This window comes from Cryptococcus neoformans (assembly GCF_000091045.1).
Source record: "Cryptococcus neoformans var. neoformans JEC21 chromosome 6 sequence".
In the NCBI taxonomy this organism is placed as follows: Eukaryota; Fungi; Basidiomycota; class Tremellomycetes; order Tremellales; family Cryptococcaceae; genus Cryptococcus; species Cryptococcus deneoformans.
The window spans coordinates 197621-217620 of NC_006691.1; the positions used below are offsets into that span (position 1 = coordinate 197621).

General features: G+C 49.3%; 7 protein-coding genes across 7 annotated transcripts in view; 5 read left to right on the top strand and 2 right to left on the bottom strand.

Annotated features, from left to right (window-relative positions):
• The window catches only part of CNF00590 (hypothetical protein), a 2708-nt gene extending 190 nt beyond the window's left edge, over positions 1–2518 (top strand). The window contains exons 1-6 of the mRNA XM_024657335.1: positions 1–115; positions 168–216; positions 287–373; positions 431–1758; positions 1814–1944; positions 2017–2518. The exon at positions 1–115 is cut by the window's left edge and continues 190 nt beyond it. Coding sequence (XP_024513073.1) covers positions 1–115; positions 168–216; positions 287–373; positions 431–1758; positions 1814–1944; positions 2017–2214 — 1908 coding nt within the window. The 3' untranslated portion in view covers positions 2215–2518. The remainder of the gene's footprint in view (positions 116–167; positions 217–286; positions 374–430; positions 1759–1813; positions 1945–2016) is intronic.
• On the bottom strand, positions 2414–5318 carry CNF00600 (trehalose transport-related protein, putative). Its single transcript, XM_571538.2, has 9 exons — positions 4717–5318; positions 4436–4652; positions 4289–4371; positions 4030–4223; positions 3688–3975; positions 3508–3623; positions 3335–3453; positions 3146–3265; positions 2414–3076 (listed from the first exon to the last, which is right to left on the bottom strand). Exons 1-9 carry the CDS (start codon positions 4902–4904, stop codon positions 2710–2712), a joined length of 1692 nt encoding a protein of 563 aa, XP_571538.1. The 5' UTR covers positions 4905–5318; the 3' UTR covers positions 2414–2709.
• Positions 5319–5656: 338 nt separating this feature from the next.
• On the top strand, positions 5657–8597 carry CNF00610 (alpha-glucosidase, putative). The gene is made up of 8 exons (XM_024657336.1): positions 5657–5977; positions 6045–6083; positions 6149–6331; positions 6388–6594; positions 6654–7059; positions 7121–7316; positions 7386–7579; positions 7634–8597. The coding sequence occupies exons 2-8, from the start codon at positions 6065–6067 to the stop codon at positions 8118–8120; spliced, it is 1692 nt and encodes a 563-aa protein (XP_024512997.1). The 5' UTR covers positions 5657–5977; positions 6045–6064; the 3' UTR covers positions 8121–8597.
• Positions 8598–8762: 165 nt separating this feature from the next.
• Positions 8763–12330, top strand: CNF00620 (expressed protein). Its single transcript, XM_024657337.1, has 16 exons — positions 8763–8970; positions 9047–9183; positions 9241–9796; positions 9877–9939; positions 10005–10126; positions 10195–10248; positions 10315–10375; positions 10442–10591; positions 10652–10791; positions 10855–10965; positions 11019–11060; positions 11121–11145; positions 11220–11358; positions 11443–11596; positions 11679–12194; positions 12265–12330. The coding sequence occupies exons 1-16, from the start codon at positions 8861–8863 to the stop codon at positions 12288–12290; spliced, it is 2406 nt and encodes an 801-aa protein (XP_024512998.1). The 5' UTR covers positions 8763–8860; the 3' UTR covers positions 12291–12330.
• A 266-nt stretch (positions 12331–12596) lies between these two features.
• On the top strand, positions 12597–14076 carry CNF00630 (electron transporter, transferring electrons within CoQH2-cytochrome c reductase complex, putative). Its single transcript, XM_571714.1, has 5 exons — positions 12597–12699; positions 12755–12998; positions 13128–13284; positions 13344–13713; positions 13768–14076. The coding sequence occupies exons 1-5, from the start codon at positions 12634–12636 to the stop codon at positions 13891–13893; spliced, it is 963 nt and encodes a 320-aa protein (XP_571714.1). The 5' UTR covers positions 12597–12633; the 3' UTR covers positions 13894–14076.
• Positions 14077–14185: 109 nt separating this feature from the next.
• On the bottom strand, positions 14186–18309 carry CNF00640 (hypothetical protein). The gene is made up of 3 exons (XM_024657338.1): positions 17810–18309; positions 17014–17759; positions 14186–16960 (listed from the first exon to the last, which is right to left on the bottom strand). The coding sequence occupies exons 1-3, from the start codon at positions 17827–17829 to the stop codon at positions 15258–15260; spliced, it is 2469 nt and encodes an 822-aa protein (XP_024513088.1). The 5' UTR covers positions 17830–18309; the 3' UTR covers positions 14186–15257.
• Positions 18310–18444: 135 nt separating this feature from the next.
• Positions 18445–20000, top strand: part of CNF00650 (pyruvate carboxylase, putative) — a 4703-nt gene continuing 3147 nt past the window's right edge. The window contains exons 1-5 of the mRNA XM_571482.1: positions 18445–18530; positions 18700–18734; positions 19080–19165; positions 19231–19515; positions 19568–20000. The exon at positions 19568–20000 is cut by the window's right edge and continues 933 nt beyond it. Coding sequence (XP_571482.1) covers positions 18705–18734; positions 19080–19165; positions 19231–19515; positions 19568–20000 — 834 coding nt within the window. The 5' untranslated portion in view covers positions 18445–18530; positions 18700–18704. The remainder of the gene's footprint in view (positions 18531–18699; positions 18735–19079; positions 19166–19230; positions 19516–19567) is intronic.

The following is a 20000-nucleotide window of genomic DNA, read 5'->3' on the forward strand; positions in this document are numbered from 1 at the left end:
TTTGTGATTCTCATGTGTCTCTGCGAGGCGGTCGCAGTACCTCGTGCTCTGAGCGGAAATGTGAAGGACGTATTTAGGCTGGAGAAGAGACAACAGGATACGGGAACATCTGATGGTGAGCTTCTCATGATCTTCTGGCAGATGCCTGCAGAACTGATAGATAACAGCGCCCAGTTCCCAGGCTGCATCCTCTGCGGCTGCATCTTCCGACACAGGGTAAGTTCACTTTTTTTAACCAAGAGTCCTGAAGATGATCACCTCATCCGAATGGCAATTCTATCGTCAGACAGAGTATTGTATTGACCACGACACTTGTTGATTCATCGTCTATTGCTCCGGTTTCTTCTGCTACTATATCTTCTGTAACGACCTCGTGAGTAATTGCTGCGCATTATGGGAATTTGCGTTGATTGCGATCGGGGCATTGTAGTGATGTTGGATCTTTTACTGTATCATCAACGATTCAATCAACGTCTGCTACGTCTTCAACGACTGCATCATCTGCTGGACCGTCATCGGTTTCGCCATCACCGTCATTGGTTTCGCCATCATCTAACGATCTATCTACGTCTTCTACGGCCGGTCCCACGTCTGCTGAACCAATTACGACATCATCACCTGAATCATCTGTTCAACCTTCCTCATCTTCCTCTCCCGTACCTTCACCATCTTCTTCTTCCGAATCTTCCACCACTGTCCCATCAAGTAGCTCAGTGCCCACTTCATCCGAAGCAACCTCTTCACCCGAGCAAAGCGTCGCTGCACCCAGCACAAGTACGGCTGAGAGCTCTGCTGCACAGAGTGTTCAGCCTTCTACATCGCCTTCAGCAACACCCAGCGCCTCACAGTCTTCGGTATCTCCTTCCACGGCCCCTAGCTCCGCGGCTCCGGAGCCATCAAGCTCTCAGGCTGGTCCTACTTCGACCGAGCCCTCGAGTGCAGTTCCTGCCAGCTCGGATCCACCTGTCAGCTCTGCGGTGGCAAGCTCGTCGTCTGCAAGCCAAGCTCCTAGCTCTGCGGTGGCAAGCTCGTCGTCTGCGAGCGAAGCTCCTAGCTCTGCAGTGGCAAGTTCTGCATCCGTTCCCAGTTCCTCAGTTGCTAGTTCAGGGCCCATCACATCAGAGCCCGCTAGTTCTCAACCTGCGGCGAGTTCGGAAGCACCTTCTTCTGCATCTTCTTCAACACCTTCTTCAAATCTCTCTCCTTCTCAATCACTTCCCCAAAGCTCGGGAAACCCCTCTGCCGTTAGCTCTGGGCCTACCTCGCAAGCTGCCAGTGTTTCGGCATCGGCATCACCGCAAGTATCGCCGTCGGTTACTACATCAGCGGGTGTAGTAATCACTCCTTCCGGATCAGGCTCACAAACTTCTGGAGAGGCACCAGCTACTTCCTCGTCTCCTGCACCATCATCAGTACCGGCTCAATCCTCAGCGTCCAACACACCATCCCAAGTTGGGTCACAAACCATCTCGGGAGCTGCATCAGTTACATCTTCATCGCCGGCCGTCACGTCTGATACCCCTTCCACGACCCCAGCGGACACACCAATTACTGCAAGCTCAAGCCGTCCTTCCACGACTGCCGGCGGTCCTATCACGGTCACGGCGACCAACACCTACACTACACCATTCACAACGACGAATGCAGCTGGATCGGTCTCAACAGGTAATGCAGTGAGGACTGTAACAGTGATCGTCACTGCCAACGATCCGAACCAGTCGACTCAACCTACTGAGACGGAATCGGAAGGTCCGGGTGGTGAGCTCCCCATATCTGACCATGACAGAGGCAGAGACACTGACCATCAAGACAGTCGTAGTAGTGACCGTCACTGCGACAGATCCGGGGGCAACCACGGCAAGTGACGGAGGGGTAGTTGTTGTTTACGTTACCGAAACAGCATCTACCACTGATCAGTCAGGTCGTCCGACAAATGTTATCGAAGTACGTTTTCTTTCTTCCATGTGTTTCGGAAAAGTCCGTTTTTGATCGGGACAGTACTAAATCAAAATGTAGACAATAACAGAGCACGTCCGCGTATCTATCGTGGCGGGCGTGACTTTAACGGCCTACTCCACGGCAGGTAATGGCGGGTCCCTTCAATCGATCGGTGCTGCTTCACCAATAAAAGATTATAATCATGGCATCTTCATTGCCTTTGGCATGGGAATCTTCTCAATGCTTGTCACGGCGTTACATTTGTTGTGGCAATGAACAATTAACATGCCGAGCTTGGTGGTCAAAAAAATTGGGCACTGGGAGTAGAAATGATCTTTAATGAGGTAATGGTTTCACGCAATCAAAAAAGGAACAGTTATAATTTGTATCTATCATGTTGGATCATCTCATAGATGATTATCAGACTGTATCTCTGACTCTGTATCTCTGACTCTGTATCTCTGACTCTGCATCTTATAGTACATGCGTGCATCCGCATGATGAGCGTCCTTGCCTAACAAATCGTACCATCGATCTGATAGGGAATCAGGATTTTTATCTTGCAAAAATCAGGGCTAAAACGCATGGACACGCGCTCAACATACATATATCTCAATTACCCAGTACAACGTGTTCGATTGAGAAGACCTTTTGTTTTCAAAACTTCAAACCCCTAAATTCTTGACGCCAATCAGCACAGAAAATACTTCTCCCATTTCTCGCTTCCAATTCAGCCTGTTAAAACTTGATGACCTCGCCCTGCTCTAGCTTCTACTTTTTTGAATCCGTTGGCATATACTCCACGTGGGTGACGGAAGGCTTGCCAGACAGTTTTTCGTCAAACGTTTCAACGGGAATAGTATCATCAAACTGGGCTTCGTGGCCAGCGAACTGATCAACGGTTGTCGAAGCGAATTTCCTGGCAGAGATTTTGTTCTCAAATAGGACGTCGAGTTCACCATATGTCCTGTCTTTGGCTTCGGGAAGCCTGAAATACGTCCAGATGAAACATAAGGACGCGAACCCGCCCCAGAAAAGGCCGGTCTTGGCACCCCAATTCAACTTGGCAGAGTTGAGGAAATAAGGCATGATAACAGCGTTGACGATACCGATGATATTGTATGCGATTCGAGCGATTCTATTGAATGTTGGTTAGCCATTGAACGAAAACTTAATAAACGATCAGTGATCATTAATCTTTACTCACACAACAGTCTTGGCCCTGAGTCGAGTTGACGAAATTTCGCCGACGATGGTGTAACAAACAGGACCAACAGTCCCATCATACAATGCAGTGTAGACGAGAAGCAGCGCCCCGATAGCCCACCTAGGAAGGAGCACCAATCAGCCTCTGATAGCCCAAGGACAAACTGAAAACAACAGACGATCAACTCACTGAGCACCCGAATTTGAAACTGAAATGAAGCCTAGTCCTCCAATGACTACAAGAAAGACGACCATGCCGGCGAGACCGGCCAAATATAGTCTCCTCCGGCCGACACGTCCCATAAGGATCTGAGTAAAGGGGTATTTTAGCTCATTATCTATACCCAAAGAAATAATACCTACCCATGAAACAACAGTCCCGCAGATACCGAGAGCATACTGGGCAACGGACAGGTTAAAGGCCTGGGTGGTAGGGAGACCGGCTTGCTCCAGGAAGAAGGTAGAATAACCCATGAATGCTACTCAAGGATAAATACACATCAAGGGAGGGGCATTAAAGCCTATAAGGCAAAGAAGACTTACCAGCTCCACACAGATTCTGAATCATCCAAGCCGCAGCCGCAATCTCTGTCCTGCGAAGATCGACACCTCTGAAGCAATCCCAGTAGCTAGTACCTTCGGCCATGGTCTTTTCAATGGCGTTGGTGTGTTTCATGAGGGAGAGCGAGTTCTCAACCTCCTCATCAGAAGGGTTGCTAAAGAGCCGTCGAATTGTTCGTCGAGCATCATCGTGTCGGCCGTTTCGTACTTGCCACCAAGGTGATTCGGGGGCGAAAAGACAGCCAACTAAAATTGGAACGGGCCAAATCCCTGTGATTTAAGTTGTTGTTAGTGGCGGCCATTTTCTCTGGTAGGGGCACTCACACTGGAGAGCGAAGGGTAGCCTATAAGCCCATTGCGTTTCCATTGACAGAACGGATCGAAGGACTCCGGAAGCAATAATTTGACCTATTACCCAACAGAGGTTGACATATGCCGTCAGATACGGTCGGAGAGCTACTGGAGAGACCTCGGCGGCGTATGCGGTAGTTAGAGTCTGGAAGATACCCCAGGGGATCCTGAGAGCAAACAGGCGTCAGCTTCGAGAAAAAAAAAATAACATCAAATGTTTCGCAAGATTTACCCTTGTAAGATCTCACCCGCCAGCAGCGTCTGAATATTTTGCGCGAAGAAGGGAATAAAGATAGCACAAATCATCATGATAAGCTGGAAGGGCGATTGAAGTATACATCAGCTTCACGTGGTTTGTAATACATGTGCAGCAACCTACGGCACCAATCATTGTCTTCTTGTAACCGAATCTCTCAGACGCCCAGCCATTTATGCAGAGACCGATGATTTCACCGACGTTGGCACCGTTGGTGAGACCTGCTTGCCAAGCGGCAGTAATAGACCAACCGCCTTCAAGCTCAACACCATATTTCTGGACAAATTGAGGAAGAGCATAAAAGTTATTGATGAGGATGACGTCAAAGCCCTCCATGACACTACAGGTGGAATCAGTCAATGATACATGCAGATTGAAGAGGTGTCGTCGAGATGGTCACTTACAGTGATGTGGATAGCAAGACGGACCAAGCTACCGCTCGTGGATAACGTCTTAGACTTTCCTTGAGTGATAGCGATTTCTCGCTTTCCATACCTTGTCGTGCTGATTGGACAACATCATCGTAGTCTTCGATATCACCCTTGACGTGGTCGAGTACCACCTGTTCGGTGGTAATTGGGCCGTTCGACATGGTGCGATGATGTGAAACAGGTGTGGACTTAATGATTTGAAGGGTAACTAAAGGTCAGGCGAGAAGACTGCTTGAGATGACTGGAGAGATATTACCTTCGTAGTGCCATGTCCGCCTTTTATATGTCAAACATCGTTGTTCAACATCGTGATGTCTGACGACCTCCGGAAGATCCAGGAGAAGCTCACGGAAGATGTGCTATTGTGGGACCCCGTGGGCACCAGGCCCTGAGGAACTGAATGTAGCGCCCGGTAGGATAATACATCACCAATCGGCAGTGGTCAGGCCAGTCACCGGCGGAGAGTGAAAACAAGTTCGTCATTGTACCTGTTCGAAATGCGAAGACGATCAAAACAACGATAAATCAACAAAACTCAATCTACCGTAGAGATGAATTAGGTTCCGGCTAAGCTTTTGTCCTTGATCCGGCCATTCGCGGTCCACAGATTGGCAATTTTGAGCACTCAAATGCGGCATCCGTCTATTCTTTAGACTACGATTAACTACGATTACTGCGTTCGCCGTCGGCTGTATGTGTCATGCCAGGGATGGTGCCTGGCAGTACCTATTATGGTTCATGATATACTGCGGCAACCACTACAATGAGTCACCTGACCTATTCCCAAGAAAGCTGGCCAGGCGCGTAGTTTCGTTTACAGCCTCATTTGTGGTCGAATTATTGGCAAAAGCATGGATGTCTTGTCGGAGCTCAGAATAGGCATCGATTTCTTCCACATGCACCGAAGCTTCACACGGTCCTTCCCACTTCTGTTGCAAATCTAGCCGTCTGCAAGCGTTGATATGCCCCTCTGTACACTGAAGCCGCACAAATACACCCAGAATCGCAAATACCTCAGGCTCGTCTTCTTTCTCCTATCGAGATTGGCAACAATCACTGTCCAGTGGGGCAAAATCTAACGCGAGGGGCAAGATGTGAAGACTGGATATGGGTCACTTGTTATCTGCGCCCCTGAAATGTTTGTTGTCGATATCCACATGTAAGGACTCGTAGACCGATAAGCCGGGTTTGGATCCAAGACTGCCGAGATGCTCATGAAGTATATATTGCTCTGGTTCGTTCGTGAAGTTGGAAGGTCTCATAGCAGCAAAACCCATCACTAATTCTCACATTCGCAACAGCTTTGAACAAATCATACATCATGGTCTGTGTTATTTCCGGTAAGATGGACTTCTTTATTCCGTAAGAGCTCAGCCTTGAAGAGGAAGACTGACCAACTAAATAGACCCCGACTGGTGGCGCCAGGCCGTCGTCTATCAAATCTATCCCCGTTCCTTCGCCGACGCGAACGGTGATGGGATTGGAGACTTAAAAGGTATAACTGCTCGTGTGCCGTATTTGAAAGCATTAGGAGTGGATGCCATTTGGCTCAGCCCTTTCTATCCTTCCGCTTTGCGGGATGGCGGTTGTAAGTTTAGCACTCATTTTTGATCACTTGACGGTTCTGATAACCTTTCGATGTAGATGATGTGGCCGACTACAGGGATGTCGACCCGAAGATCGGGACATTGGAAGAGTTTGACGAAATGACCGCTGCTTTCCAAAAAGTCGGAATCCGAGTCATCGTCGATATCGTCCCCAACCATTCAAGCGATGACCATGAATGGTTCCAAGCTGCTTTGAAAGCGGGTAAGGGGTCACCAGAGAGGGAAAGGTACATTTTCAGAGATGGTAAGTTCCCGAAGGACGATGCACCTTTTGCCGGATTGAGCTGATCTCACATAACTTAGGTCTCGGACCCAACAAAGATCAGCCTCCTACCGACTGGATCTGTTCTTTCGGTGGATCTGCTTGGTCGCCTTCTGGAATGAACGACGGTCAATGGTATTTCCACTGGTTTGACTCCTCTCAACCGGACTGGAATTGGGAGAACCCAGATGTCAAAGCAGATTTCCTGAAGACCTTGAAGTTTTGGGGTGATCGGGGAGTCTCAGGTTTCCGGATTGACGTCGCCCACGGCCTTGCTAAAGACATGAGCGAGCCCTTGCCTAACTGGGAGCAGTTGACTAAATTGACTCATCAAAAGCTCACTAACGGTAACTCCGAGTTGGATCATCCCCTTCTCGACAGGAAGGAGGTACACGATATCTACAGATCTTGGAGAGAAGTCTTCAACCAGTTCAATCCCCCACTCATGTGAGTCTGGAATTGTGTTTTCTTTCTGGGCCGGTGAACCATGGTTGACAGTGATCTCTAGGGCTGTTGCTGAAGCCTGGGTTGCTCCAGACCAAAAGCCCCTCTACGCTTCTTCTGAGGGTCTCGGCCAGACCTTCTCTTTCGATATTCTTTTGTGCAACTTTGATGCTGAGGAGTACCGTCAATGCATTAAGAGTTCATTGGCAGGAAGCAAAAAGTCCGACTCAACTACTACCTGGGTACTGTCCAATCATGATGTGAGTCCTGCCGGCCCATCATTGTGCCAATCAGACCTTGCTGATCGATATACCATTCATGGTTCGTAGGTAATGCGACATCCCACCCGATTCGGTCTCCCCAACGTCCCGAATGCGAACCATGCAATGACTACGGACACCTATAACAAGTTCCTTAAAACCAAGTTGACGGATCCCAAGGTTGATATTGAGCAAGGGTTGAGGAGAGCCAAAGCGGCTACTCTCATGATTCTTGCCTTGCCGGGATCCACATACCTATATCAGTGAGTCATTTTCAGCCTTGAGGTTACATTGCAAAGGCTCATCTCAGGTTACAGGGGTGAAGAACTTGGCTTGCAAGAAGTCGTCGAAATTCCAGACGAGGAACGACAAGACCCTATATTCATCCGAACAAAGGGAGAAGAAGTCGGTCGTGATGGCTGTCGAGTTCCTATTCCTTGGGTTGCCGATGAAAAGAACTTTGGCTACGGTCCTGGCAAACGTGCGCATCTCCCTCAGCCTGCGTGGTTCAAAGACTATGCGGTCGATGTAGAGGAAAAGGATGCCAACAGCGTATTAAGCCTTTACCGACGGGCTTTAGGATTGAGAAAAGGGCTGCAATCTGCAGAGGAGCTTGAATGGGTGGAGAATCCTAACAAAGAAGTCCTGCATTTCCGAAGGCCCGGTGGATGGGAGGTAGTTGTCAACATCGGCAAAGATTCTGTTGATCTGCCCAAGGGTTCCGTTCTTATTAGTTCATCTAATAACGCGCTCAAGGGTGGAAGCATTCCTGGGGAGACGACTGTTTGGCTCAAGTCTGCGTAGAATCTCGTATAACTTACTAGGCCGTTGTAATAGAATTGAATTGTAAATGCAGCCAATGTCATGCAAAGTCTGAAAGGCATCGATGAATAATTGATGGCTGGCGAGGTGAATAAGTCAGAATGAACTCCGGGAAATCGGCATCTCTTTTTTGGCACCGCGACCGTAGTCCATACAACAGTATCAACATCGCGGGAAGGTTTTATCATATCAGGAGAAAGGCCAAAATCTTCAAGAAGAATCAAACCTACAGTCTATGTCAAAAGAAGAAACTTTTGAGTTCCAAATCAAGCAGTTGCCCACACACCTACCTACCTTCTCGGCCCCCTAAAAATGTCATTTTCTTCTTTTTTCGTCGCTATGATGGTCTTACTACGCTCCGTAACATTCATTCCAAGATTCGTCGTGTGCCTTCAGAGCTGCCAGCCACGTCGGGTTCCTGCAATCGTGCGTGAAGTAGCATGCTGTTCTCTGTGCTTTGATCACGAGCTCCTAATAATAGCAATTCTAAATACCACAACCGTTGAAGCGCAGTGAATGGACGTCGTCGCCGAATTTGGACCCTGAAAAATGGGCACATCTCTCTACGCGTACAGGTGAATGTGGGTAAGCTCACCGCTCGTCGCTCGCTGTTTCATCGATATTATTATTTAGACGCCATTTGGTCTTTCCGACTTCAACAAAGCATTTTCCCACGCTGAGCGAGTCTAGCATTCGCCTTTGGCAGGCAGAATACGCACAGGATGTCACATCCAGAGAATAATGGAGTTGGAAGTTCCGGCCTTCCCAATGGGGCAGACCCGTCTCGTCCAGCTCCGAAACGCAAGTCCAGGTCAACCAGAGGCCTACTCAAGTAGGTTTATGGAAATAAGAAGATTTCCATCTATCATTTAACAAATAGGCGGCTTACGGTTTCTGGGCCGACTCAGCAAAGTTGTCGCACTTGAAGATCAGATGCAGCACGTCCAATCCAACCTTGAGAATGTTGTATCTCTGCTGTTACGTCTGGCTCCGACGGCTCTACCTGCCGGCTCTCAGCCATCGACCAATTCGATTAGGCATGACAGTATGTCTAATTAAGTGCTAAGCGTGGTCCCACTTGATGACTGATCCTGATTTATAGTCGCGCAACCGGGTTCTACTGGCTCTCATAACCGTGTCCAGACACCTTTATCCGGGTTCTGCGAAAAATATGAGCAGAGACCTGTATCGTCCCTTGAACAATGGGTACAGCAAATAGCTGGAGATGTTGCATCAACTACAGCCGATCTTCAACAGCAATCTGTTCCTCGAGACCGAACAGCTGGTGGGAGCGTTGCAGAAGGATCGGAAATGTCCTCAGAAGACGAGAGAGACCACACAGTGGAGGAAGAAACGAAAGAGGGGCTCTCTTTTATGCGGGATATGTTACGAAGCGAGGAAAAGAAGAGGCTACATGCGGATGGTCACTGGGACTCACCGGGGGAACCAGGTTTATCGAGCCATCGAGATCAAGAGCACATAGCAGCCGATGACCGAGGGCACAGGGCTGAACCAGACGGTCGCTTGAGAAATGCACGCCTCAAACGGAAGCGAGGCGCAAATGATTGGGAACCTCCCGAATGGTTACCGGCCGGAATGCGTGATCCGATCGATCTTGGCTTCTGCAGCGAAGCACAAGGGAGAAATCTTTTTGATATGTGAGCTTGGTCTTCTTTTCGCAACCTATTGTCGTCTTGGTCCTTTAGAAGTATAGCAGCATGCTTACATGCCAGTACAGGTTCTTCCAAGGGGCACATTCCTTCATGCCTGTCTTTGATCCCTCTAGAGACTCTTGGGAAAGGTATGCACCGATGACACTTTTCGTCTGAGCAGTGACGCTGAAGCAAAATTGTATGATCCTTTCAGTCTGCGCCATCGGTCGCCATTCTGTATATCCGCGATTCTTTTCGTGGGACAGAAAATCAAAGATGCTGGTCATGAGCCTAGCAACTTGCAACGGCTACTGAGGGAGCATGCGGAGAGTATAGGTAAATCACGATTTCATCAACGCGTCGTATAGAAGATGGGCCCTCTTTTATCTGACGCGTCTTTGCAGGAAAGACCACATTGTTCTGTCCCATAGCTGATACGGAAGCTCTCCAAGCCATGAGTGAGTCGCATGGCATATTCAAAACGTTGATCAACCATGACTGATACTGACCCGGTTTGTCAAAAGTCATTTTGGCCTCGTGGGGAGATACTGGCTGGCGTCCTGGTAGTCATGCAGTTAGTATGGCGTGAGTGACATTCATTTCCTTATACATCTCTTCCAGCATCTCACTTGGTTTGGGCGTGTTTAACAGAATTGATATGGAGCTTTATAAATGTCTGCCAAGACTTGCTGAGAGATTGCGTACCCCTTCCGCGTTCACGAGCGATCGAGATGAAGATACTGAACGGCGGCTGGTGATAGGATCGAGGCTATGGCTCTTGGTTTGTAAAATGGCCATCGAGTGAGTTTTGACACGTTCCAGAAGTAAACTTATGAGGAACTCATGTCTGCCAACTTTTAGGATGGCGTATAATTATGGTCGTCCAATGCTCATCGACGAGACGTTGATGATTCCTCATTTGCACGCGCTGTTGAAGCATCCTGCGCATTTGCCGACCGATGGTCGAATTGTTGCTTTTTGCGAATTACTTTATTTGAGGTGTGAGTCTCCATCTCCGACGATGCTAGATAAAGATCATGATTAACCATTTTATGGATGACCAGTAACATTGCACAGAAATGCCATAAGTGGTAATCACCAAGAATTGGATCAACTTTTGCAAGTCTACAATGACGAAGCGCTTGGCTGGGAAGAGAGATGGAGAAATTACTATAGTTGGTAAAATCCGATGTTGGAAGTCGATTGTACTGATGGCAATGCGCACAAGTCCAACAAGGAGTTTCCTTGGATAATATTTTGGTAACGGATCGTAAGTACTTTGATATCTCTGAGCTTTGATTGACGTTCTGAACGATGCATATCCCTCTAGTGACAACGCAGAGGTGTTTCGGCTCGTGAGTCGTTTTTCTCAGCGAGTTTACACCAACAGAGTTGGGATTGATCGCAGAAACTTGGCCTTGTCTTATAGTGTTCTGGCAAACTCGTGTCTGTTGCGAGATATTCGAAGTCCACATGACATCGAAAGACTCTCCCCTCATCGGAGACGTTTGCTTTTAGCAAGTCTTGACGATGCACGATTGATAGCCAGCAGGATCATTACGACAGAAGTGAGTAGTCTTAGCCGTTGTATCCCATTGGGGCTGTAGGCGCACATACAGTTGATTATTCGCTGACTTGCGAGATTTAATCAGAAAGACAAACTTTTGCACGCTAATCATTATTCACATGTTGCCCTGGCTAGCGTAACGAGGATCTATATACGTCTAGCTACCCTTTTCCCAGGATCAGTCGATCTAAGGAAAGTAGCAAAAGACCTGTCTCAATTGACCGAGGTACTGGCACGATGTAAGTCTTTTGATTACTCTTCCAGTCGTCATGATTGGAAAGCTTTGGTCTGGCGCTGCGCCGTTTGCTGAATTTTTTTTAGTCCCGGGTTTCCACTTTGCTCAACAACTGCGCTATGCCATCAGCAAAGCGAGGCAAAAGAAGATCTTACCTCCGGAAACGAGACCGACTTCACCAAGATCACTTTTCAACCAAAGTGTCGAGTGTACACGTCAAAATCAACCGAAACCTAGATCAAGCTCTGTGCCTTCAATGTCGTGGTTCAATCACTTCCCGCCTTCAGAACCCCCACCACACCAGCACCACGGCGAGAGCGCGCCCGAGCGACCAGGTAGCACCGGTAATACGATGACCAGTGGCAGTCCGGTGGAATTCGATCCATTCCTAGCTGAACATGTGTTGAACGAAACTTTCAATCAAGTTCGGCCTCTTGATGGTATTTCGGAGTGGAATCCTCAACCTGGTGAAACAGGGAATTGGAATCAATCCTCGCAGGGAGGAAACCAGGCTGAATGGTTACCGAGTCAACCTTCCATTGGGACTGCCATACCAGATGCCCACAATAGTTTCTTGTCATGGCTGGAATTCCCTGTTCTTGGTAAGTAGCGTCTTGCGTCCACAAGGGTTATTTAAATCACGATGAAGCTGACACGAGAACCATACCTTAGATTTCAGTGATTTTGGTACCCAGTAAATATATCATGTTATATTTTATGTATGATTATTTTATTTTTGAATTGATCAGCGAGTGTTATCTTGCACAAGAATTAGAGAACGCGTAGGAAGAGAGACCGGCTGTGCATGCATGTCCACAGCCGCGCGGTCATGTTTGCGGGAACCAACGAGAAGCCGGGGATGAAAAAGCAGACGCGGGTGTTGGCGCAAAGTGCCACACGCTGTTTCTCCGGGGCCAGAAACGCCGAGTTGCTCCGAGGCTCTTTATTCGGGGCACTGTCATTGGGCCTCGGCTGAGGCCCGCTCCCTCAGCCACGCTCATCTCCTTTCCGCTTCTTCCTGCTTCTTCCCCAAACACCACCATGCTCCACCAAGCACTCCCAAGGCTGTCAAAGGCCGCACGGGCCCCCCTCCAAAACATGGCCAAGGTCAGTCCGTCGCGGCTCGCCCCGCCGCTGCCCGCCAGCGCTAAACACCTCGTAGGCCCGATTCTCCTCCTCCGCGACCTCCCAACCCGTCCTGGCCTCCCGGACAGCCGTCTTCGCCTCCACCCTTGCAGCCGCCGGTTCTGTCGCTTGGTACGGCCATCTCTACGGTCTCCCCTTCTTGCCCGAGGCGTCTGCCAACAGCGCCGCCGAGAACGGTTTGCACCCTGCCGTGTGGCCGTTTGAGCACTATGGACCTTTGGAGACCTTCAACCACTCCGCGATCAGGCGTGGTTACCAGGGTGCGTCAGATGCGAGGATGTGTGGGTTGTGCTGACTGGTTTCCCCTTTTTTCCCTGCCTTGCGCGTTTGAATTCGACTATCGGAAAATATCAACACCATTGGTGAATTCTCGAACTCGACAAAAACAGTCTACCGAGAAGTCTGTGCCGCCTGTCACTCTCTCGACCGAATCGCATGGCGTAATCTTGTCGGCGTTTCACACACTGTAGATGAAGTCAAGGCTATGGCTGAGGAGGTTGAGTACGAGGATGGACCCAACGATGAGGGTGAAATGTTCCAGAGACCGTGAGTGGAGATGTGGTCAAAAATGGGAGAAAAGTGAATGGAGGCTGATTGGGTCCTAGGGGTAAGCTCGCCGACTACATGCCCGCTCCCTACCCCAACGAGGAGGCTGCTCGTGCCGGTAACGCCGGTGCCCTTCCTCCTGATCTTTCTTTGATCATCAAGGCCCGACACGGCGGTGCCGACTACGTCTACTCTTTGCTTACCGGTTACTGCGACCCTCCCGCTGGTGTCAAGGTTGCTGAGGGCATGAACTACAACCCCTACTTCCCCGGTGGTGGTATCGCCATGGCCCGAGTCTTGTTCGACGGTCTCGTCGAGTACGATGACGGTACTCCCGCTACCACTTCTCAAATGGCTAAGGATGTCGTCACTTTCTTGTCTTGGGCTGCCGAGCCTGAACATGACCAGAGGAAGAAGATGGGCATGCAGGTGCGTCTCGATGCCTTTTCATATGTACTTGGCATTGGCTAATGCTAGCGACAGGCTCTCATCATCCTCTCATCCATGTTTGCCATCTCCGTCTATCTTAAACGATTCAAATGGGCCTACCTCAAGAACCGAAAGATTGTCTACGAACCTCCCAAGCCTTCCAGGCACCACGCTCTTTAAGTGTGAGGTTTGGAAAGCGCGAGTATTAGAGTGTGGGACGCTGGTGCAGGACACAAAAAAAGAGGCGTAATCTGTCGACTGGGAGACGGTTGCGTTTTTCTTCTTTTTGCGAGTGGATGGGAATTTGCATCTGGGAGTGAGAGCGGATGTCATAGTTTGGGCATGCAAAAACATCATCTTTGGATTTTTTTTCTTCGCTCCTTTTTGTGCTGATTGTGTGATCAGAAATCGCAACTTGAGATGTTTTATGCAAGGTACGTTTGTGTGTCATATTTGCTAACCGTTTGACCAAGCAGTCCTTTAGCGTGCATGAGACTGGTGGATGGAAAATTGACTACAGTGCTATCGTACATATGATCTCAACTCTTCAGCGGACTACTTTTCCTCTTCAAGATCGATAGGCATCAATGGTGAAAGCTTTCATCGAAAAGCAAAAGTCACAACGAGCGACAAGACAACATCATCAACATCACTCGCGCTGCATCGCAGTACTCGAGCACACGACGATCAATAGCTTCCGTCTTTTCATCGCATATCATTCTGGTTCAGATCTGTCAAGAACAACAATTGGAACTGAAAGCAGTCAATCCTCATCGCCTAGATCCCCCCAATCAAATGTCCGTACCCTTCAAATGGTCCGGATATGATTCATGAACCGCGATCTACGCACAACTAGCCAACGCCCGACATTCGACATTTTGAAATCGCAACACTGTAATCGCTGAACACAGTGGGTTACAGATCATCTCAAAGGGCCCTTCCTTTGGTATGTTCCTGACCCCTGAGCTACCATCCTCAATCCGGGTCCCTAAACTCCAACATCAAGGTATCGGTCATTCGCCCATCAGGAACCGTTTCGCTTAACACACTCCTTCCTTCTTTTCCTTCCTGTCGGGCTCTTGAGGTACTGATCAGTGGACATGGGACAACATCCTCTGATGGAGAAAAGGCTAAAAAATGAATACACGGGAAATTGGTGATGGGCGATAGACAGCATGTAGAATGATGACAACAGCACCGATCTCATTGGATCCTTTTATGGGTGATAGATTAACCTCGACAGATCGACAAATCGACGGACGGCAATCAATTTCGATGATTCGATGCTTGACGCAAGGTCCGATCCCGAAATTATAAAGTTGTCCCTTTGTGCCTACGGCCAGCCGTCATCCATTAACCATGCGGCATGACATGATTAAAATATGGCATAGCAGCCATCAAACGTTCCATTTTCTTCAAGTTCAGAATACCCGTGGAATTTCTGATATCCTCCAAACTCCGACCCGTTCTCAGTGACCATATCCAACATGTTGCCAGTCATGTCTTCTCTCCCGACTGCTCCATCACCTTCTAAAGCACCGTTTTTACGCCTCTCTCGCACTCTTCAACACCACCCCGTTCACTTTCCCAGAAAACATCTTCATTCCTCTTCTCTTCCCTTCCCCTCCTGGTGCACCTCCAAACGCCCTCTTCTTCGCTGATGCACCGCTGCTAAACCCAAAATCGAGACTATCATCCTCCTGCGCGGAAGAGACAGGAGACGATGACCGGTGGATAGAGGATGGCTTGGGCGCGAAAGGATTGGAACGCGTACTAGGTCTTTGTACCGAGGTAGCGGCAACAGGGGAGGACATTGGCGGGGATGAAGATGGTTGTAAAGGTTGGGAGGGGGAATGTCCAGTGAGTGGGGATGGTTTTCCAGGTGTTGATATGGAAGACGACGTATTTGTACCGCCCCGATTAGGGGCCTTGCCTACCAGCCGAGAATGTGGTGCAAAGGGAGAAGGTTTCTTCGTTCGAGGAGGCGAGCGACTCGCAGAGCCAGTGTATTTGCGGGGATAGTACTTGGTGGCGAAGGGTTTCGAAGTGTATGGCTTTTTAAATGGATTTTGAGAACCGTCTGATGCTTGGGAAATACTTGGCGACGATCCTGTGGATGGGACAGTGGTGGTAATGCCTGAAGGGTCAACGACTTGACGTTCCATCCGACGCCGGAGAATCTCTTCGCTTCTCATGCTCGTCTGCGTTGGAAGAACACTACCGTCCGTCGGTCCAGATGTCCTAACTCGATCTGCCGCTTGCCCATTGGCAGTCGCTTTGTTCGCTTCTACCGCCCTCCTCGACGCCTCTCTCACACTTTCCGTCGCCTGCATAATATCACCCACCATCTTCCCCCTCTTCTCCGCCATCTGCCCTTCTCTCGCCCAATTCACCTCTTTCGTCTGTGCCTGAGCAAGCGCATTGGCTGTGGTGTAAGTGAGCCGGAACCATTCGTCATGGACCACGCGCACAAGCATGAGTCGCCGATCTCCTTCACCTTGACCCCGCGCATTTGCTTGGGTTGCCTCGGCGCTTAACATGGGGTAGGCGTTTGAATATGTAGAGGTAGAAGCAGAGGCGGCCGAATAAAAGTTCTTTGCCTGGCCATCGGCATCGTCCCACCATTCTCCTGCTTGAGCTGCTGCTGCAACGCCAGCAGCCTTTGCTTTCGGAGTCTTGGTAGGTTTTTTCTCCTTCTGCGCTTTACCAACCAAATGCGCTTGCCCATTCCTCTCTAGTTTTTTGGCGATTGTACGTTTTCGCTTTTCCGCCGGGGTCGGGTTCTCCTCTTCCACTTGAGAGAAGGCATCCTTATGAGGCGAAGATGAAGGATTGAAAAGAGAAATGGATGTACCGAATGGTTGAGGATCACGATCTTCTTCTTCGATGCAACTTGAAAGATTGGAACCATAGATGAAACCGATACCTGGAACGTAGGACTTGCCGCTCGCCGATACTGAGCTGGATGATGGGATAGCTCGCGATGAAGGTGGAAGGAATTTATCGGGTATGGGTCTTGAAGTTGAAGTGACATTCAATGACACGAGGTCAGACTTTTCTTTGGGGAGTTTGATAAGGGTTAAGCATAGGCTTGAGACGATATCGGCCGGCGGGAGATTTGAAGCAAAGAGTGGGACGAGGCCGTCGGTACAAGCTTGGAATTTCGGGTTCTGTCCGGAGAAAAGGGCCTGCAATGTGCGGTTGATGACAGCGAAAGAAGCCTCAGTACAGGATGTATCTCTCAAATCTGTGTAAATGAGTGTCAATAATGAATAATAGAAAAGGGAAGATATGACTCGCCCAAGGCTACTAGTCCCGGCCACCTAGCGAAGACTTTTGCACTTCTATCGCTGACACCCTTACACCCGCCCAGAAACCACGCGCGTAACCTCCAGAGACCTCTTCCCTCCTTGAGATCCTTTTGTCCAGGTAATTCAAGGGCACTCCCAAGTAATCTAATGCCATTATCCGTAATCCGGCATCCCTTCATCCACAGAACATCCAAATGGGTGCAGTACCGCAGTGCCTGGACGTTCTGATCATTCACCGCACGGTCCATACCGTCCAACGTGAGGGACGTCAAAAGTGAAGTGGTGGGGTTGAGAAGTGATGATGCAAATAGCGACGGGAGATAGTTGAGCGGATGCTGAACGTTGGGTGTGCGAGGGTTCGGTGGGAGATGAGCTAGAGTAGGAATGGCCGGTAGAGCCAATGTGAATGATCCCGCATCAGCGCCTTCTAATAAAGCATCATACGCCCAAATTGTAGCCTCGTCAGGATTAGACGAAATTTGTTCACTTTCCTGTATTTCTTCGTACCCTCTGTCCGCACGGATACGGCTAAAGATACGTCGAACAAGCACAGGGTGCACGCCGGTGAAAGACATTGGTTCGACAACGTGGAAATTACGAGAAATGGTAGCGAGGCAAAAGGAGTGGAGCGTAGGGACATGGCGGCCTCGTGGATATTGAGGACGGACCGCAGATGGATTGATTTGTGAGAGGGGGAGAGGAATGAGATGCCAGACCGGCTTGTTTTGGCCCGAGCTGCAAGGGATTAGTGCACTTATGGAGGGGCTTTATAGGGGCTTACTTACTCTAATACTTGATCCATCATCCCGTTGTCCGTATCTCAATTGGTGCTCATCTTGGTCAACAAACAAGCAGGAGCTGGAGTACTTTACGCGACTTTTGGCCCGATGTCTTGATCTCATGTAAACGTGTATCCGGAGATTCACGCGTTTCCGTTAATTTACGCGTCTTTTACGTAACTATAGTATCCGCTCGCATCTGAAGAAGGGGCGGGACGCCGGCCCGATAAAGACTTCCGCCGCTTCACGGTCCAAACAATTCTCGACTAATTGAAACCCCCTTTAACAGTCGTATCTCTACGCATAGCCGCTCGTGGCTTTTCTTTGCAATCGACTACTTTTATGGCCTTCAATATGGTCAGCAAGGTATGCGGACCGTTGTATGCCGCCCAGGGATGTCAATAGGGATGTGCGGCGATGTAAATGTCGGTTTTGTCGGTTTTGTGGTGTTTTCACGGTGAATATGAGAGCGAATTGCTATCAGGGGGTTAATTAATTGGCAATTGCTGTGATTGGACGGCGTGTTGGACAGTAATTACGGGGCACCGATTACCGAATAAGCATTAGATTCCGCCCGCAGCCTGCCAGATACTCACCTCGACTCGTCCACGGAGCCTCCGTCCAGTACTCAGTCGTAGGTGACCAAATATTATATCCACTCCAAATTCCGTTTTTTCTTCTCCAATCTCTCGGCCAATCTTCTCTCCGCAACAACCGTCTTTAAATAGTCAGTATTTCGACTCCAACGCATCCAAAGAATACTTGCTGACACTTACTCCAACCTTCTGCTGACCTCCCATCGCACTGCCTTGGCATTTTTCACTCACTCTTTACGGCTCTACGGTCTATATATACTCCCCACGTGTCCGTTTTTCTTCCATCTATCAACGCAGCAGACAATATGACCGCCGTGGGTGAGCTTCAGACACCTGTAAGTCCGGCTTCTCTTCTATCTCTATAATACAGAGCTGCGATCAGGTCGACCGCGTTTTGGGGTGGGACTGTTATCTGGAGCAAACAACATCACCCCTTTGCCTTTTGCTTCGTTCGAGGCTGAGTCCTCAAAAGATGATCAACCAGACGATATGTAAAGCAGCGCTAATGATTGGCTTTATCTCCTTTTCCTAAAATCGTAATTCCCATCATTCGATCTGGCTTCGACTTTTTGATTTGTTTCCCATAAAATTATTCCGTCACCATGGCAATCGACGTTTTGCCCGAAACCGATGTGGACCATGAATCTCACCATCATTATGCACCTCCGATCCACCAACAGATCGAAGCCTGGGTTTCCCACCTCGGCATCGATACCTCTCGACCTGGTACTCCCAATGCACCGGGTACACCCGCTATTCCCCACACGTAAGTTTCCACCAACATCAATTCGGTAATCTACTTAGTCGCTAACCTCGATCCTTTTGCTACAGCATCACTGGCCTCCGAAAGAGACAAGCCGGCCACTCTGGCCCTCTCAAAAAGCTCCTTGTGGCTAACCGAGGAGAGATTGCCATCCGTGTCTTCCGTACTGCCCACGAGCTTGCCATGTCTACCGTGGCCATCTACTCTCATGAAGACCGAATGGGCGCTCACCGATACAAATCCGACGAGTCTTACCTTGTTGGCAAGGGTATGTCCCCTGTTGCTGCCTATTTGGCCCAGGACGATATTATCAGGATTGCCCTTGAACATGAAGTAGACATGATCCACCCTGGGTAAATTTTTGTCAGACTTATCTTTTCAGGACATGTAGCTGATCAGGTATAGTTACGGTTTCCTCTCTGAGAACGCCGAATTCGCCAAGAAGGTTGAAGATGCTGGTATTGCCTTTATCGGTCCCCGCCCCGAGACCATCGACGCCCTCGGTGACAAGACCAAGGCCCGAACTCTTGCCATTAAGACCGGTGTTCCCGTCGTCCCCGGTACTCCTGGCCCTGTCGAGTCTTATGACAAGGCTGCCGCGTTCATTGAGAAATACGGATTCCCTGTTATTATCAAGGCCGCTATGGGTGGTGGTGGACGAGGTATGCGAGTTGTTAGGGATCAGGAGAGTTTTAAGGAGAGCTTTGAGCGAGCTGTCAGTGAGGCCAAGAGTGCTTTCGGTGACGGTACCGTCTTCATCGAGCGATTCCTTGACCGACCCCGACACATTGAAGTCCAGCTTCTTGCCGATGGTGAAGGTAACTGCGTCCACCTCTTT

Excerpts from the sequence above, each read along its gene's own strand:
- CNF00630 (XM_571714.1), top strand. The coding sequence starts at position 12,634 with ATGCTCCACCAAGCACTCCCAAGGCTGTCAAAGGCCGCACGGGCCCCC. Across the intron at positions 12,999-13,127 it reads GATCAGGCGTGGTTACCAGG|TCTACCGAGAAGTCTGTGCC; the intron begins GTGCGTCAGATG and ends CGACAAAAACAG. Across the intron at positions 13,714-13,767 it reads GGAAGAAGATGGGCATGCAG|GCTCTCATCATCCTCTCATC; the intron begins GTGCGTCTCGAT and ends TGCTAGCGACAG.
- CNF00620 (XM_024657337.1), top strand. The coding sequence starts at position 8,861 with ATGTCACATCCAGAGAATAATGGAGTTGGAAGTTCCGGCCTTCCCAAT. Across the intron at positions 10,376-10,441 it reads AGTCATGCAGTTAGTATGGC|AATTGATATGGAGCTTTATA; the intron begins GTGAGTGACATT and ends CGTGTTTAACAG. Across the intron at positions 10,792-10,854 it reads CGAATTACTTTATTTGAGGT|TAACATTGCACAGAAATGCC; the intron begins GTGAGTCTCCAT and ends ATGGATGACCAG.
- CNF00610 (XM_024657336.1), top strand. Across the intron at positions 7,060-7,120 it reads CAGTTCAATCCCCCACTCAT|GGCTGTTGCTGAAGCCTGGG; the intron begins GTGAGTCTGGAA and ends AGTGATCTCTAG. Across the intron at positions 7,317-7,385 it reads GGGTACTGTCCAATCATGAT|GTAATGCGACATCCCACCCG; the intron begins GTGAGTCCTGCC and ends CATGGTTCGTAG.
- CNF00640 (XM_024657338.1), bottom strand. The coding sequence starts at position 17,829 with ATGATGGATCAAGTATTAGA. Across the intron at positions 17,760-17,809 it reads ATGATGGATCAAGTATTAGA|CTCGGGCCAAAACAAGCCGG; the intron begins GTAAGTAAGCCC and ends AATCCCTTGCAG. Across the intron at positions 16,961-17,013 it reads GCCGGGACTAGTAGCCTTGG|ATTTGAGAGATACATCCTGT; the intron begins GCGAGTCATATC and ends TCATTTACACAG.
- CNF00600 (XM_571538.2), bottom strand. The coding sequence starts at position 4,904 with ATGTCGAACGGCCCAATTACCACCGAACAGGTGGTACTCGACCACGTC. Across the intron at positions 4,372-4,435 it reads AGAAGACAATGATTGGTGCC|CTTATCATGATGATTTGTGC; the intron begins GTAGGTTGCTGC and ends TCGCCCTTCCAG. Across the intron at positions 4,224-4,288 it reads GCGGGTGAGATCTTACAAGG|GATCCCCTGGGGTATCTTCC; the intron begins GTAAATCTTGCG and ends GTTTGCTCTCAG.